Raw genomic sequence first — 18,525 nt, 5'->3', positions numbered from 1 at the left:
TGTGGTAAAATACTTTTATTTAGCAGTAATCCATATCTGAAATATAGCATCCAAGCAAAACAGCTCTGACATATACAGAACTCAACTCACCATTCTCTCAAGTCATATATGCCTTTATTTATGTAAATATGTCGATTTATTTGCTCTCCTGTGTGTTGGCGTGTGTGCTGTATGTGCATGTAGACACATGAAATGTTTTTTTTTAATTTTCATCAATTACATTATAATAAAACTTTTAAATACAGGTCATAATAATTCTCTCTCTCTCTTTCTTTTTTTTTTTTAAATGTCTCTGGATATAAAAGCTGGTGTTCTGACCCTCATTAGTCCAGTAATGAAGATAAGTCCTATTTCTCTTTATCTCTTTGCCCATAAAACTCTGTTCATTACATCATTTATAAATATGCTCCATGGTATCTGCTATACTGCCGCTCGTGCTGTGCCCCTTAGCCGCTATATATTCTTTTTATATCTCCTAATTGCTTCCTAACCGTGAGTCATATTGTGGACTGAACTTTTACTTTTATTTGACTTCAGCACTTTTTACTTCCCTGCACCGGTGTCAGACCTGTGAGCGTTGAAGAGGCATTTTAAGAGCAGTAACAACATGTGCCTCCCAGTCAAACCATTATTTTAGACTCCAGCAGAAACAGCTTAAATTGTAACCTTTGTAGCTCTTTCTCCACCCACAGTTGTACGTTTGCATTTTAATCCACTCGTTCATTTAACATTTGTTCCTTTAAACAAATCTCTGCAGGTAATCTTTTCTTTCTTTTCTTTCTTTTTTTTCTTTGTTTTTGTTTTTTTTAAAGACCATTACTCAGTGCATTATAGTATAAAAATGTCTCCATCCTCTCGGTGTTCAGAGGAACCAGAAGCACTTCTTCCGGTTCTTCTTGGTGGTGGCAGGGGGTCGCACTGGTTGTGGGGAGTCCTGTTGGTGAGGTGCCGTGGGCTGGGGTGTGGGTGTCTGTGGCGAGCCTTCTGGAGGGTCGCCCACCTTCCACGTGCGTACAACCTGCCCTTCCTGCAGGCGAAAGTCATGCTCTACACTGGAGATAGAAAGGGAAACAGAGGCAGTTCAGAAAAGTGTCCGTAATTCACATTTAGACCTGCAATAACTGATTTGATGGCCATGTGGGGGCAGCAAAAACAACCAGTGAATGCAACATATGACCTCTAAAGTTGGCTGCACGACCTTGATGGCAGTTATTTGGAAACAATACAACGAGCTGAAACTCACTTGCTGAGGTTTCATAAAGCAGAGAGGAGCTTCCCCCGCCCCCCCCCATGGGCTCGTCCAAATGTTTTGTGCTAAATTACACAACTGGTACTTAAACCTGCTTTAAACAGCGTGTTTTACCGGAAAGAACGCGTACGACAAAGCATCAAACTGAAGCAAGAAGGAGATAATGAGACCCACATCTACAACTTCCTCGCAGACAATAATGAATCTGTTGACAAAGTGAATTAAGCGCTAAAATGCTGAGGATGGCAGAAATGTCGCAGCACCAGCACTGATCCCCAGGACTGCAGTTGACACGCGCTCCAAAGGAAAAGTCAGCAAAGGTGCATTGTCAGTCACATTCAGGTCACATGACAGCGCAGCTCAGGGGCTTGACCGCGGGAATGAGACGTGAACTCTGATGCACCTCTGCAGAACTATAAAGGTAAAGGTAAGCAATAATAAATGAATGCATGCGCAATAAAGGAATAAGGACAATATTTGCTTACTGAATTACTTTTGTCAGCAGTTACATGTTGGGTAAGCATTTCCCCAATGAACTGATTCTTTCCCCCCTCTCTCTTCTCTTCTCTTTTCTTTTTTTCCCCCATTTCACTTTGCTGCTATTCTTGCTTATTATGCAGTGGCCTAGTTAGATGGTGTTTCTCATCACAGCACAGATGCTGGAAATAAAGAGGACTCCCTCATACATGTGGATACGATGAGAGAAGTGCTGCAGAGGAAGTGAGGAGCACTGAGCTCAGCAGCAGCAGCAGCAGAGGCAGGAACAGCACCAGCAAGGTCTGGAGTTTCCAGGCAAGAACAAAGAGGGCTATTGCATTCATATCCATCTGGCTTTGTAACTCCCACTACCTCAGTCACTCAACCACTCCACTCTGTATGCCCACTGGTATTCTAATGCACAGACACAAAAAAGGAAACAAAACAAAACAAAAAACCCCCAAAATACGAATGAAACATCAAACTCCAGACAGGAGCACAGCGCAGGTAACGGGTGTGAGTGTGTAAAAAGAGCAGTGAAGAGGATTTCTTCCCTCGTCGATATTTACAGCGGGTAAAAAAAAAAAAGTCGCTTCAACTAAACCCCTTTGTGACAGCTGGGACTGCTTCACAGCTGGAAACAAACCTCCAGAGCTGTGTAAAATGAGCCACTAGTCAGTAGAAAAGTACGAGATGGAGACTACGTCTCTATCTGTCTCTCCCAGCTTTTATTGCCCTAAAATGAACAGAGTAAATAAAGTGCACCATCTTCGCAGTCTCCCTGTTTGTACCAACATACAGCTCGGCTCCCCTATAGAGCTCCCCGGTGGCTCTTGTCTTGCTTCTGCTGTGTTCCCTTCTTGTTTAAATGAATAGCCTCGGTCCACAGTTCTGCGTGATCAAGGCGCATCGGCGCTGTAGGGAACTGTCCACCCTCAACCTTAATTACTGTATCTGCACACTGAGCCCACAAACTGTGGCAGGCAGGAAGCTGTGAACCTAACAGCTCCTTCCCGCTGCTCCTCTTCTGTCCTCCGCTCACGTCTTTGCAAATTTTTAGCTGGAGGCTGCACCCCGCCACACCTCCAGCCCGTGGGCAAATTAGGTGTGTTTTACACACCGTACGATGATGGCCACGCTTTTGAAGCAGAGCGGTAGACTGTGCCACTGTGAGCAGAGCTGAGCGTGTTTTTATAGTCGTGGAACTGCAAGAGATAATGTGCGTGCGCAGCCACACTTGAATTTAAAGGGTCAGGAATGATGGCGATGATCAGATGGCGATGATCTGATCAGCTTTATGGTGGTAATCACCCACATCTGAGCTCGCCACAATCTCTGGACATTTACAAAAAGATGAGAGAAGAAGCAGATTTATATATGGATGGAGTCATTTTACAAGGCATATAAAAGTAGTACATAGCACTGTTTGGTATAATTGTATTACATAGATACACATAAAAAGTGTGTTATTCAGTAATGAATAAAGGAAAGTCTTCTTTAATATACATATACTCGAGTTAAGTAGAGCGGTTTTTGTTCTTTGGGCTCTGTTCTCTGCACATTCCCTCTGAAATACAATAATACAACATCATAAGTGCCGTGTTTCAGCTTTAATTTGTGAAGGTTCACATCAGACAGTCTTTGTTCCGGGGCTCTTTCTTTCTTTTTTCCATCCTGACCTTTTTGTTGACCAGAGGTGTGCATGTTTGTTGTGAAACCTCTTAGACTGTCTTCTTTTGATCATTTCCAGATAATGCTTGACTCACTGTGCAGTCATAAAGGGCTTGTTCTTTGCTGTGCTAATGATTCTTTGTTTTTGCTTTTTGTGGGTTTTTTTGATGTTTTAAAGTTTTTATTTTTACTTGCATGGTCAGTTGAGTACTTCTTATACAATAACAATTCATAGCCTTGCCTCTAACTTTGTCTCCAAACCGCTCAACCTGAGCTGTCCCTCTGATGTACTCATTTCTAATTCTGTCCCTCTTGGTCATTCCCAACAAAAAAATCTTAACATCTTGAGCTCTGGCACCTCAAGCTCTGCCTTCTGTCTCTTTTGTCAGGGCCAACATCTCCAAACCATATATCATAGCAGCTCTCACTATGTGAGATCTACAGTGCAGGGAATTTTTGTGTGTTTTCTTTATTCTTTTATCACTTTGGCATTGTGTTTGGAATCATTATCATACTGAAAGTTGAAGATGTTGCTAATCAGACACTTGCATGATGCATGATGTAATGCATGTTGGATCAAAAACCATATTGCATTAATAATTCCATAAATTTTGACAGGATCCCCAATGCAACTAGCTGAAGTGGAAGCCCAAACCATTACATAGCCTCCACCGTGTTTTGCAGATAGCAATAGAAACTCACTGTTATACCTTTCTGTACATGTTGATTAGATTCATCTAGATCTGATTCTTGACTCTGAGACCCATTGCCACTTTTTTTCAGCCCAGTTCTTGTGTAATTTGACATACCTCAGCCTTTCCCCTTCCTTAAGAATGGCTTCCTGAAAGCCACCTTACTGCTGAAACAATTTCTGCTGAGGCTTCAGCAGAGGATCAACTAAAGGGCCCGATGCATCTCTTCAGATCAGGTCTTTGCTGGATTTTTTTTCCAATTTCTTAAAGACATGGCTTCTTTTGCCGTCCACTTCAGGGCAAAGTTTAAGGACAAACTGGACCCTATGCCACGTTTTTGGATGATAGCTCTTTGGGAATCTACCTGTGCCTAAAGATACCATTTTAAAATATGTTCTTTGCCTGTTATGTGGAGACACAACACTGGTTCATCCGTTGAACACCATGCCCTGGTACCTTTTTATGAGTATAAATACATAGGTCAGTGTTAAGCGGCTTAACAAAACAAAACAAAACAAAAAAAACATTCCTCTGAAAATGGACGGGTACTAGGACAGGACTGGAAAGGAATGAAAAAGCAGCAAGTGTAAAAAAAAAAAAAAACCTTTGAAAGACCTTTAGAAAACCTGCAGAATTGCTGCACAATATGTATATATATATATTCTATATGGCTTAGTAAATATCACTATAAATATAAGTTAGATAAAATATATGAATATCCTTTTAGTAATTATTTGAGTTTGATAAATTGATATAAATGTCTAAAATGTTAACGTATGTGTTTGTGTTAAATTAAGGTATTCATTTACATTTATCTCAGACAAAAAAATTCAGTATGTGGTTCACAGAATACCTTCTTTGCATGTACTTAATATTTTTGTTTAAAATTGAATCAAAATATTTGAGAAATCGGTATCTATACTCATCAGTATCTTGTACTAAAATCATTAATTATTCAAATCAATATTATTTATTGTCAGCAACTACAACTGAAAAGTGTAAGTAAAACACGATAACCTAGAGTAATTAAGTACCATGAGCCTTTTTCATTGTTTTGTTAATTTTGTTTTTTAAATACTCTTAGCTTTTGTGTTTGCTCTCCTGGTTTACCATTTATTATTCAGGTATGTAAGGCTTTGAGCTAAAAGGGAAAAGGCTCTTGTCTTTTTGGTGCTTGTTTATATCGAGTTATTGCCATGTTTATGAAAATTAAATTTTCGTTTGGAAAAATGTTTAACATGTGGTCATTTTTCCTACATGTATTATGAAACACACAACTACATATTAGTTTGGTTTTTTAGACTTAGACTACCAGTGAAATACAATAACATTCATATTTGAATGCTAGGGGGCGATTGTGGCTCAAGAGTTGGCAGTTTGTCTTGTAATCGGAAGGTTGCTGGTTCGAGCCCTGGCGCCGACAGTCACTGTTGCCTACTGGTTACCTAATGCTTACTGGTGGTGGTCAGAGGGCCCGGTGGCCTCGCCTCTGTCAGTGGGCCCCAGGGAAGCTGTGGCTACAATGTAGTTTGCCATCACTAGTGTGTGAATGGGTGGATGACTGAATGTAGTGTAAAGCACTTTGGGGTCCATAGGGACTAAGTAAAGCGCTATACAAATACAGGCCATTTACCATATTTAATATTAAGTACAATTTTGATTACGTTCAGTTTACAATATTAAGTAAATCGAACAAAATTTTGGATTAACTGATCATCTATAATTCAGTTACATTGACCAAGCATGTCAGTGTTATTTACTCAATTTTTTCATGTTTGTGTAACAACTACAATTATTCATTTCAGCTTAATATGTTTAAGCTTTAGTTATTCAATGGATCAAGTATACTGAACAGATTTGACTGGTTTCCAATCTACTCAATATTTTTAAGTGTAAAAGTGTTGCCTCAAAAATTTTAAGTAAATGTCAGTTTTAGTTTTTAGAGTGTAGGTGTGAATGTGAGTGTGAGGGTTTTTTTTGTCTCTATGTCTTAGCACCTGTGACAGACTGATAACCTAGAGGTGTACCCAACCACTCATCTTTTGGCAGCTGGGTTAGACTCCTGCATTCATGGAAACCCTGAACTGGATATGGAGTTAAGTCATTGTCTAAGGAGCAGCTAAAGAAAAAGAAGTCCAGACGCTTTTCTAAGTTTCCTTGAAGACATTTCACCTCTCATCCGAGAAGCTTCTTCAGTTCTAAGAGCAATTGGTTGAGAGACAACCCATTGTGAAACTTAGCTCCACCCTATCATGTGATTTACTAAGGTCAAATGGCCCAGGATGTGAGTGGGCGTTAAGGCGTCTGGGAAGGGATCTCGAAAGTCATTAAGTCATTATATTTCCAAGTGATGGCCCACCTGCTGTTCAATCATTTTGTTTACGAGCCTATGAAAAGAAGATTGGCTTAAAAGGAGATGAGCTAAAAGGAGGAATTGATGAATAAAGTCTGAACTGTCTGAATGCAAAGCTACTCCAGCAGCATTGCATGAGTGACAGTAATGACATTTATTAGTGACCGAAACAACAGACATCAGAGTTTCTGTGTCAACATCAAAGCCCATCGAAAGTCAACTAAGATCACATGAAAAACTTGATATTTCACATTGTTAAAGTGTAAGTATACTGTTCAATCCCACTGAGTGACCTTACTTTGCACATGTTAGTCCAATCCTAAGAGATTTATTGTAGAAACTGCCTTTTATAATCATTCAGTTTGGGAGACGGTGACCTTGCCAAAGAGCACTACCACAGCGCATCTCTACAGGGGATTGAATCAGCAGATTTGTAGTTAACACGAAACAGAATTCAAGGTTGTTTCCATCAACTACTTGAAAAATTAGCAGCAAATTAAGTAGAATGATTGAAATGTTCTTTTATTAACACTGTCAGACTATCAGTCCGATGAAATTCCAGTCGAAAAAGAAGACAATACTTGGCTGCGTGTTTGACACTTTCTGTAAATGAGTGTGTTACGGAGTCAGGTTGAATATGATTAAAAAAAACTGACAAGGTAAAAATAATATTTTATAACCACATTTTAAAAATATATATATATAAGCATAGAGATTGGACACTGCTTCATCTCTTTTTCATCCTTCCATCTATAAAACATTCATTCAAGTGCACCAGCAGGAGATCAGCATTCCTCCTCTATCTCTCCTCTGTGGTTTTGCTGAGTAGTGGTGGAGAGACATTGGGCAGAAATATAGCAGTGTAAAGGCAATCAACTCGAAATATCTTTGCAATTTTCTCTCCTATGTACTGAATATCCCTCAAGAAAAAAAAAAAGAAGAAGCCCCGAACATTTCCTTACGACAGGGTTTGATGAGCAGGCAGTCTCTGTGTGAGAGCCAAGTGTTGAGCCACCACACCCACAGATGCAAAACAAAAGATAAACGTATATGCACACACACATCTTTCATATTAGTACTCAGGAGAACAGGCTGCACCACGAGGTAATATTGTTCTGAGATGGCCTCATCATCTGCTTTGCTGTCACAGAGTGTCCCAAACTGTGGTCCTTTACTTTTAAAGGCCCCTCTTTTCCTTATGCATTAACATTCAGATTGAACTGACTTAGAAATGGGATATAAACAGACACAGAGTGTTAGGAGTGTCCAAGGCAGTTGTTTGAATCTAGCATTTCATTCTCCCTTAAGGTGGTAATTTAACCAGCCTGGTGTGATTTGTTGAGCACGTCTATTTCAGTAAACCATGAACTACGATGAGGGATCTTGAATTCAATCTTCCCCAGACACTGACCTATGTACTGCTTGTGGATGTATGTACTTTTACAATATTGTGTTAATATAGGAACTAGAGGTGTATTAAAATGGGAACATACAGCACTGAGCAATACTGTACAAGTCATTCAAGATCTTTGAGTCAAATGAACAACAAGCACAAGTATCTAGGATCATCACCTAGAAATACTGCATAGAAAGTGCAATTGAATTTTGCAAAGCTGTAATAAGTAAGTAAGTAAAGAAGTAATAATTACGATATGATGATACCAAGTTTTCTAGCAGATGATCTAAGTTTACTGGCGATGGGGCCGATGTAGTCACCGACCTCCTGTCACTAGATCCTAACTGAGGTGGATGAAATTTGAGTACAGCCAATTAGCAATGGCAGAGAAGCATTTATTGAAGCAGGAGAGGCTGTTGATGTTGTTGGGCTAAACAGAAAAGCATAACTGTGGACACTGCATAGAAATAGTAGGCATGGAAATAGTAGGCGACTCCTTCAAATCTATTTCATAAGTGGCCCAAGGGTAACATATGTAAATAAAACAGAATTGAACTCTAGTGAGGACAGCAGATGAGGATGACGGATGTGTCCCACAAGTATGATGAAGACTATTTGAGACCACTCAGTAGGACGTCAGTAGTGAAGTTTACTTAAATAGTACTTTAGAATATAAAATAAGATGCAACAAATAAAAGTGTAAAAATATGCCTAACAAGCTCTGATCAGCTGACCTTTCAGAACTCATGGCTACATACACATGCAGCAGTTCACCAGTATATGAGGGCATCTGACCAGTATTCTAGGAGTATAGGAGTTTCCATGCTCAAATGTCCTCTTGGTACTGGATTTCTTCCACTAATATATGAATATAAGTTAACTGTGTGGTTTTCTCTCTTTGAATTTTTGTCCTTTCCAGGATAAACCATGCCTCTGGCCCCTTAACAGGCAGGATAATCTACAGCCCAGTTGTGAGCAAGGGTGTGGCGATAACTCATGTTTAAAAACAAAAGCTTGATTAGTTATCATCACAGATGCTCATCACCTCCACGCATTTGGATTTTGAGTCTAATTTGCCAGAAAGAAAACAGACATAAACAAATACAGCATAACAGCATTGTTTCTATTGTTTTCATATTCTCTAGAGATATTACAGTGGAGTATTTTGACCAAGATCATCGTGATGTGAAAATCTGATATCGCAGTCTGTGCACAGGCAGATAGACAAACACATAAACACCTGCCAAAATACTGCAAACCATTTCTCACCACAGCAGGTGTCTCCGTGACCACATGACCCCCCCCAACCACCACCACAGAGAGAGAGAGACAGAGAGAGAGAGAGAGAGGGAGAGAGAGAGAGAGAGAAGCCGGTTTGTAAGCTGAAAACAATACACAACTACATGAACGCAGCTGGTGATAGCACCAGGACTCTACAGTCACGCTATCCACAACGAAAGGCCGCACTATCTTTTGGACAACAGAAAATTTGAGCCAAATGGTATGATCAGCTTGCTATAATGATAACCCTGTTTTAATTTTGGATGTGGCCATGCTAAAATCTTTTTAGTAGCACTGAACACAAATTAGAGCTGAAGCTGATGGATACTGAATTGTAATGTAGGAGGAAAGGTTAGTTTATGCACACGATAGCATCATTTTTATTGTATTTATGGATTGTTTTTAAATGCTACTGTTTCTGTGAAGACCTTTGTATTTTGAGTTTAGAAAGCTATTATAGAAAAAAACAAAGTAAATAAAGTTTATTAATCTGAAGTCTTACTTTTGAAATAACTTTTTTTTTTGTAGGGGGCGTTCAAGAGACATTAGGTGTACAGTGGTCCCTCACTATAACACGGTTCACCTTTCGTGGCCTCGCTGTTTCGCGGCTTTTTTTGGTGCAATATTGCATGCTTTTCTTTTCTTTCTTTCTTTTTTGAAACAGCGCATTGTGTTCCGCATTCTGATTGGCTGTAGACCATTGTCAATCAATCTTGTGCCATGTCTCCTGTACAGTACAGAATGTATTCAGCTTGTCAAATTTATCTAAATCTTTGATCGCTAGCAGTGTGACTCTGAAGTGCTGTACTGTATGTTTGTAAGTTTTCTCCAACAAACACAAAAATGTCGATGAAACGTTTTGCACCGTCAAAGGCAACCACGGGTGCCTTAGGTGTCATTCTATAATACTGGACTCATTTTTCTACCAAGGTTTGAACTTTTAGAGTGTTTAAACCATCGAGAAAAGTGTGGAAATGTCCAAGCCTGTCGGGGAAAAGTGTATAAAGTGTGTAGTGAGGGGTTTTACAGCCATAAAACATCTATAATAACTGTAAAAAATAAAGTCCGCTACTTCGCGGATTTCACCTATCGCGGGTTATTTTTAGAACGTAACTACCGCGATGAACGAGGGACCGCTGTAGATTTTTATTCATCTCGATGGGGTTTTAATTGTACTGAAATACCTTTGTTGTAAGTAATAATGACATTATGCACCATGATGCGCATTTGTCATTTTGATTTTACACATTAATTCAGCGACAGCCAAAAGACAGACATCAGGCAGGATTCACATGGATGTTTTCCCAGCAAACATGGGTAAAATCCCAATCATGTCCTTCATCAAAACTGGACACAAAGCAATAAAAAAACTGCACTATAGATGGACAGGTGTAGGGAAAATACAAGTTGTGTCAGACTGTCTCTTATAAAGTGAGAAATATAGATCAGATTATTGCAAAATAAAGGAAGTAGTGCATTAGTACTCTTTAAACAACAAATCCGGTTGCCGACTGCTTGTGAAGGCGACGTCTTGGCTAGCTAGCTGTGTGTTTGTTCCTATAGAACAAGCTGATTATTCACTGCAATGATCGACTTCTTTGACATTTTGATGCTGAACTACGAAGGCAACCACATCACTCTCTTAGGATATTTGCATAACACTGATTTGGTGATGCTTTAGTTGAATTACTAAACTTCTCTTGACTTGTAGCGCAGTGTGTTGTAGTGTAACTTTGGTTCCCACCAAGAAAGTATATCATGTTGTAATCAGTATCATTTTTAAAAAATTATTATTATGGTTTATTAGTAGTATCATTAGTATTATTGAAGAGTTAGCCTACATTAGTAGACTAATTGCACTGTAATGTTCAAAACTGGCTGTGAGAAAAGTACTATAGTTCCAAAAAACTATCATTAAATTTATGCTTTATTTGTCTATAATTGGTACACACAATAATTTGAACCATGTATCTGCATTCACACCTTTCTCACAAGTGCTCATTTGGTAAGTAGCAGTTAATGACATTAATATGAATTGAACATAGTACATATACAGGCATTGGTTTGGCTTAAAGAGTGTGGCATTTCAATCCATAGCTCCTCTAAAGTTACCCTCTGCATCTCAAGATATGTAATAGGAAGAATTAAAGAAATGTCTGGCATTTGAAAACGACATCTTCAAATAAGTATCTTGGGATGGCGGGCTTTGAAACTAAATAAGAGCTTCACATAATTAAGTAATGATCATGAGAAATTGTTTTACATCTAAAGATAATGAGACAATTAAGATGAGAGCTCAAGCATGACAAGCAGTCAGCCAGGTTACAACCAAGTTTTGTTGTTGTCGTCAGATTCACTTTATTGACAGCTGGATGAAACATGTTTCCTCTGAAGGCCTGAACTGGGGTCGATCCCAGTGTAATCACAAAGCTATCCGAGGAGTTTTTGTATTGGACAGAAACACAGTGACACCAGTAAGTTCCAGACCTTAATTTATCAAACTCAAAGAGGTCTGGAAGAAATCTAATTAAAAATCTGAAGATACAGCAGGCTTCACTAACAAGATAGCCGACTCGGGCAAGAACCAGCTGAGACGGATGCCTACAGCAGACTGAGACTGGCTCACTGAAAGGAGACTGTGTGACTGAACAAGAAATGAAAGACACTGGATACATGAATAATACCTCAGGGACACATCATCACAGATTTATGCTGTCCGTGATAGGGTTTGACTCTATAATTATGCCAATCATAGGATGCTAAATGTCTAAATGCACGGCATCAGCACTGAGATCACTTTACAGCAAAAAACGTCTTTGCAAATGACAGAACAATATGATGTATTGAAGCTATTTGTATTTGGATATGAATGTGACTTTTTTCAAGGTCGGCACATTTGGCTGCATAACTAAGTGCTGAAGTTCTTGGCAGCAATTCAGAATAAACAAAGGCAAACCTGTTGTGGATGTTTTAACCTTGTGCAACTTTAACATAATTCTCTATCCTCTCTATAGCTTTTCTTTCACAGCTCAAATAATGAATACCCAATATTTACATTTTTATAGCAATTACCCACACAGATTTGACTAATGTGACCTTATTAGAGACCGCTGGCACTTTCAAAAGTGCTTTGTTTTTCAAAAATCAACACACAGCCAATCCCAGTGAGAAAAAGGGGACCCATCTCACCTTGTTTGTATTTCGCTTCATGTGCATGAATAAGTAACATAAACTGTTGTTTATTAGAAAGACCAGATAAAGAATCTAAAATGTTTAAGTTGTTGGGTTTTTTTGTAAATCCACTTCATCTGCATGGTGTTTTAAATAAAGACCAAGTCAGGTTAAGAGTGATTGGTCAGGAAGCATAAGCTAGGGATGAAGAAATGAAAGCAGATGCTGCCCAGGAGCTTACAGAGTTAGCCTCTATCAGCTTAAGACTTGACCCGCTACTGTAGTCTAAGTCTTAGTGCTTTGTTTACTCTGTAGAGCTCATTGTACCATGGGATGATGGTGTACAAAGTGTATAAATGAGACAAAGCTTTACATACACTAAACCAGCAGCCAAGAGTGAGGCTGGCTGTCCTTTGCATTCATGGTCTGCTCTGTGGGAAAAGAGCTGCTTGCTGTGAATTCACATTCATTACTGAATTACTTTGGGAGGTCACTGTGCATGCATGCTGCTATCACCTAACTGCCTCTGTCAGGAGCTGTTTTGAGCAACCCGATTATTAAATGTAGCATAACAGAGGAGGTGAACTGTAAACCTTTGGCAACACAGCCACCTTACAGGCAAAATGAAATGACACCAGAATTTGCTCTTTATAGAAAATGAAATTAAGTTATGCTAACTGATCCATCATCCCTATAGATGTTATAACGTAGCTATGGCTATGTTACCCAATGGTTTGTGAAGGCCTGTTTTCAAGGTTTGAGATGCGTGTTTTCGACATCAACACTGGTGTTTTGAAACCAATTAATTATTGGCTAACAAAATTGAATTAATGTTTTATTCACTATGATGTGAAACTGACTGACCAAACTCATCAGGAAGGTCTTTACAGAGGTCAGGGCAGAAGATCTTTCAGCACAGATTTTATAAATCTTAGTCATACCATGCTTCGTTGTATGTGTGCACACATTCATTGACTAATGACTTGTCTGTAACAATCACACCCATTTGTCTCATCTCAGTTCTTGAGGTTACAAAGCTACACTTCAGAAACCAATGAGTGATGTCACAGCAGCTGTATCAATCTTTTATGCTTTCTATTCTTCCACTGAAGTTGTGCTAGCAGCCTATTCAATTCATTTTGGTTCTGAGCAGGTATAATTATACTAAGCAATTTTACTGAAAAGTCATGTTTACAAATGACCCTGATAACAACAGAGAGACAAAAATAATAAACGTATAAGAAAAACAAAAGTAATAAGCCATGTAAAACTGAGGGTAATTGTGCAGGGTTAGTTAACAAGTGATCTTATTGTCATTATTGGCAAGCAAGTCAAGCACTGCTTGCCCACTGAACTCTAAAAACACACAAAGTGAAAACAATCTCTTTCCTTTCATTTCGCCCAGTGTCTTGTCTCAGTTTGCATCTGTCCTTTAAATTACTGCCATCTTATGGCTGCAGTTGGCTATTGTCTTTAGAAGTTAGCTTGACTTTGAGTTATTGGAATCTATAGTTTCTGTCATTTTCATGGGCGTATCTGTGTCCCATTAACACAGACTTGTGTTTTGTAAGCTGAGAGACAAATGGAATTACCTGTCATGCATATTGTGGATAAACCTCTGTTCTCTGCTCTTTTAATACACACAGACAGTTGACCAGCATATTAAACAAGCTACTTCTGTCTCTGCTTTCACTGCTCTGAGATTAGTTATGATCTGTGTGTTATTATACACATGTGAAGATATGTGTGGAATGATAGTTAGCAAAAAACGAAGTAACCAAGCAAATTAATCTGTGATTGAGCATCTTAACAAGCAAGATTTCTCACGCTGATCACCTTGACCACAGTGTGTGACATAGCTGACTGTTATTAGTAGACTGTTATCATTAGATTCAAATGATGTAGAAGGGACACATAGAGTTTGATAAAAAGTTGAACAGGTGCAGGCTTCTTACATGTATGAGATATCACTTGATTCACCAAAGGTACCAAATTTAACCGGTTGTTTTGCTACTGTGTCAACACACCAGTTACATTGCCACCTTAAGTTTTCATTTATATTTTTAACCCCCCATAGATATTGACAGTCAGCAATGTCACATACACTATATGGACAAAAGTATTGGACCTTTGAACTCAGTTGTTTTCAGTCCCACTACCAAAATTAAGCACCTAGCCATGCAGCTTCTTATGGCTAGGTGCTTGAGCAGTGTAAAAGTCACCATATGCCGCTGAATATAAGGAAAGAAAGACTGAGTACAGCACTTTTCAAGTGTATTATTCCTTAAAAGCTGGAAGAAACAAAAAACCCCTGAATTCCATCACAGACATCAGAATAAATGGATACTGGGAGTGGGGGGGGGCTTTAATGGTAAATCTTTCACATGTCTGCACTTTGCCTATACAGCACCGTTTCTGGACCACTGAGCAGGAAAGCTGGATGGTTAACCACCCCTGTTGAGTCATGAACTGCTGAACATGTCATTTCAATTCAGTTGAGCTGTAATTCTGAGTATAAGCACAGCTTCAGTGTGTAAGAGTGGTTAAACACAAATCAGTGTAGATTTGTGTTGATATGAGCTGAGTGCTGGTATTGAGAAAATTGGACCAAAATTTACTGCTCAGCTTCTCTGAGCTGTTGTGGGCCAAATTTAGTGCAGCATATGTGATGAGGCGTGCTTACCCAGTCTGTCCTAACACTCCAGCCAGGATTTTTCTTCAGCACCCGCCTACAATCAATACTTATCCAGAACTCAGCAATGTTGCACATAAAAGAACTGCAAAGTTCTCTCGTTGCTCCAAAGGTTTGTCCATAATTTACTTGGACATTACCACAGCACAGCAACTGTACAGTAAGTCAGCTGAGGGGGAATTCAAAGGCATAAAGTGATGGCTGGTTGCACACAGTGCCAGTTTGTCTTCAGCACCGCTGAGGTATTGAGTGATAGCTGCTGGAGCGGAAGGCTCTGATGGATGAATGGTGATTGAGGAGATCTGAAAGATAGAGGTGTGATGGCATGGTGGCAGCTTGCCACTTGTAAAAAAAACAACAACTAGCAGTTAGGATCAATCCATCTTTATATCTGTCATGGCCATTCATAAACACATACTATTTTAGTAGCTTGCTCTGCATAAAGGGGTGTGGTTTTGTTGCATCAACAATTCAAGGTATTGAAAGATTGCGGCTGAGATGAGCTGGAAGATATGTGCACAGATGCGGCTAATATGGATTATTAGCAATGTTTACTTCCCTTTTAGACAAAGAGGATTTTTATTTTGGAAAAAACAAAAATCTCAACCATATTTGACATGCATAATAAAGTTTTATTTCTTTTAAAAGATAAAAAAAAATATCAGATATTAGATTTGATGAGTATTTTAAAGCATTCCTGTTTTAAATACACTGAATTAGTCCTTTCATAGTGAAGACTGTGAAAAAAGGTAGTAGGTAGATCCTTTTTTTCAGAAACAGACTAAACCCAACCAAAAACTCAGGGTGTGTGTTTTATGACCAATTCAGTTATTTTAAGGTTGGACGCAATTCTGATAGATTGTGATATTTAAGGTCAGGGTTATGTTATACTATATGTTGGGGAAGTTGGTTGGATAAGCCAACACTGGATTTTATCATGGAAGATAATGCTTTGTTTCCTGCTCCAAATACAAGATTTTTTTATACTGTTACTGTTATATAACTTTAGCATGTTTAACTTTGCAACCATGATGCTAGAAGTCATTTATTTATAAGAAAACCTTCACTTGGTTCTAAATCCAGTCTTCACTAAATAGTGAAGATTTGTGAAAAGCAACCTTAGTGGACATTCAGGTTGGAAGGCTCCAACCCCAACAACGTGTTTTGTAGACACGCTGGTCCACTGTGTCCCTTTCAGGCTTTGCCTCTCCAAAATGTAAAGTTGCAAAAGTTGCTTTAAGTTGCAGTAAGCTGCATTAATAGCAGAAGGAGATTTTTTATTTCAAGTCAATCGATTCTGACGATTAAGGACCCTGGAATATACTTAATACGTTTTTTGCTCACTACCGACTTTGTGGCTTTAAATATATCATCTCCCTCTGCTGGTAATGCAGGGAGATTACCAGCAAGAGATTTACCCTGCTGGCATTGCACCAATTGCATGCACTAATGCAACTTCTGCATGTGTATCCATTTCATGTTTTAGAGAGGCAAAGTGTGAAATGAACCAGCGTGTCTATTACACGTTTTGTTGTGATACTGGGTTGAAGGATTGTTGCACTAACAGAATTGGCTGGTAGAATATGCCAGTTGATTTTGCATGAAGTAAGGCTGATCAAAATGGTGAAGCTGTAGTGTTACTTTAATAAAAATCGGCTCTATAGCATTTTTTTTTCATCTTGTCTTCCAGAGTGGATGTTTAGGAGAAGTATAAACATATTTGTCTGTAATGAGAATGGAGATCACGATCTACTGATGTTTAATTTCTATCATCCCCCAGAGTTTATGTTGGAAGTGAAACACCAACCAAAGGGATTTCATACAAATTGCCAACTCAAAAACAACACTATAATGGGCCTATAAAGCATTATACACTGATTTATTATCCTAAATCAAGCAGACAGTTACCACTTATATCACCCAAAATAAAGTGGTCCCCATGAATACTATTAGAGCAATGGAAAAAATAATTCCAGAGTTGGCGTTTAGCATTTAATATCGCATCTATTGATCATCTCTGATAATGACAGAGGCACAGTGCCAAAGCAGGGAGAAGATTGAGAGTGGGCGCTAGTGGATGAGCTTTAGGGATCTAATTTAGCTGTGGGTGAGATTCTAGCCTGATTATTATTTATATGACACATCATCCACATTAGGCAGAGCTTCCCTGTTCCACATGCCACTCTTGATCTTCCTCTCTCCTCCCTGTTTCAAAGACATGGCACAATGGTGATGGGCACCATCTGGCACTCACTGTTGGCACAAGTTCGGTATGTGATTATTGCCAAACAGCATGAACAAGGGTTCTCGCTCTCCTGCTTTTCTTGGTGTGTCTCTCACTCTTCTGTTTCACACCCAGGTTTATATTTGTCATTTCCACACACAAACAAACTCATGAGTGGATGGATACACATTTGTAAGGACATAAAACAATTTTATGGTTTCACATCTCCTCTGAATGGTCTGGGACAAACATGTTTTCAATGTATGCACTATGAACACGTCACATACCACGGTGCCTTTTCTGACCTAGCTGTAGTGCTGTCAGCAGTTCAAGATAAAAAATAAGTATGTAGAGACAATAATGCTCTTCATATCTATTTTCTTGTTTTCTCACTGTGAAAATCTCGTACTCCAGCTGGCTGAACATTTCGACTGTGTAGATTCATATGAATGAGATTGATGCCTACAGTGTGTTTTCTCCCTCTCCCCCGCGAGATGCCTGTTGATCCACGGCTCAGCCCTGAAGTAAAGATGGATTACTGCAGAAGAACTGCCTGCCTTGCCCTTTACACATTTCACACACACCACTTCTCCATTATCAGGCTCATCCACGGGGGGAAGAGGTGCGCATGTGCACACACATGCCCCTACATCAACACAGGTCTTAAAGCTCTGATGGGGTTGTTAGCAAAAGGTCACTGTCAAGACTCTGACAAATCTTTCTTTAGAGAGACAAAAACCTCTCATATCCAGTTACATTCGCAGTACACCAGGTATCAGATTTTTGTTGTCTTTCTATCACTTTCCATTTACATGTCTCTCTCTGTTTCTCTCTCTAGTTTTTCCCCCCATTTGCTTAGGTTGTAGAGTAAAGAATTCATGCTTGTATGTTTGGATCAATTTCCCATGGAGTGCCCATAATCTGGATGTAAAAGATATCCATAAAAGCAAATCCAAGCTCAGTGATAGGCAGTTTAGATCTGGATATATCTGGATACTGGATATTGACAGCTTTAGCCTCAGGATTCAGTTAAAATCGTTTTGACTGGTAACTAAATTATTTTTGAATATATCATGTCTAAGAGCTATTCTGTTTATTTTTGTATTTGCAACATAAAGTTTGAATGCCATATCAGGCCTAAGCAGAAACATGGTTAGTGAGAGAAAATGTGTCTGATTGATCCTCCTACTTTACTTGCTATTGTTTCCATACAACACAGATATGGTAACAGACGAGTGAAAGTAGAGTCAGCGGCAGTTTGTGTAGCATAAAAGTATCACATCAGATTCTCAAGTTAACTACAATGTTCATGCGTAAAT

The 18,525-nt window shown here is 39.0% G+C and overlaps 1 protein-coding gene across 2 annotated transcripts in view; it reads right to left on the bottom strand.

Annotated features, from left to right (window-relative positions):
- LOC102081017 (mucin-5AC) overlaps positions 1–18,525 on the bottom strand; it is a 40,776-nt gene continuing 22,251 nt past the window's right edge. For both annotated transcript variants that reach the window (XM_005456219.4, XM_005456218.4), the window contains exon 4: positions 1–1,052. In XM_005456219.4, coding sequence (XP_005456276.1) covers positions 863–1,052 — 190 coding nt within the window. In that variant the 3' untranslated portion in view covers positions 1–862. The remainder of the gene's footprint in view (positions 1,053–18,525) is intronic.

This window comes from Oreochromis niloticus, linkage group LG7 (genome assembly GCF_001858045.2).
Source record: "Oreochromis niloticus isolate F11D_XX linkage group LG7, O_niloticus_UMD_NMBU, whole genome shotgun sequence".
NCBI lineage: Eukaryota > Metazoa > Chordata > Actinopteri > Cichliformes > Cichlidae > Oreochromis > Oreochromis niloticus.
This window is presented reverse-complemented; position numbering and strand designations above follow the sequence as displayed.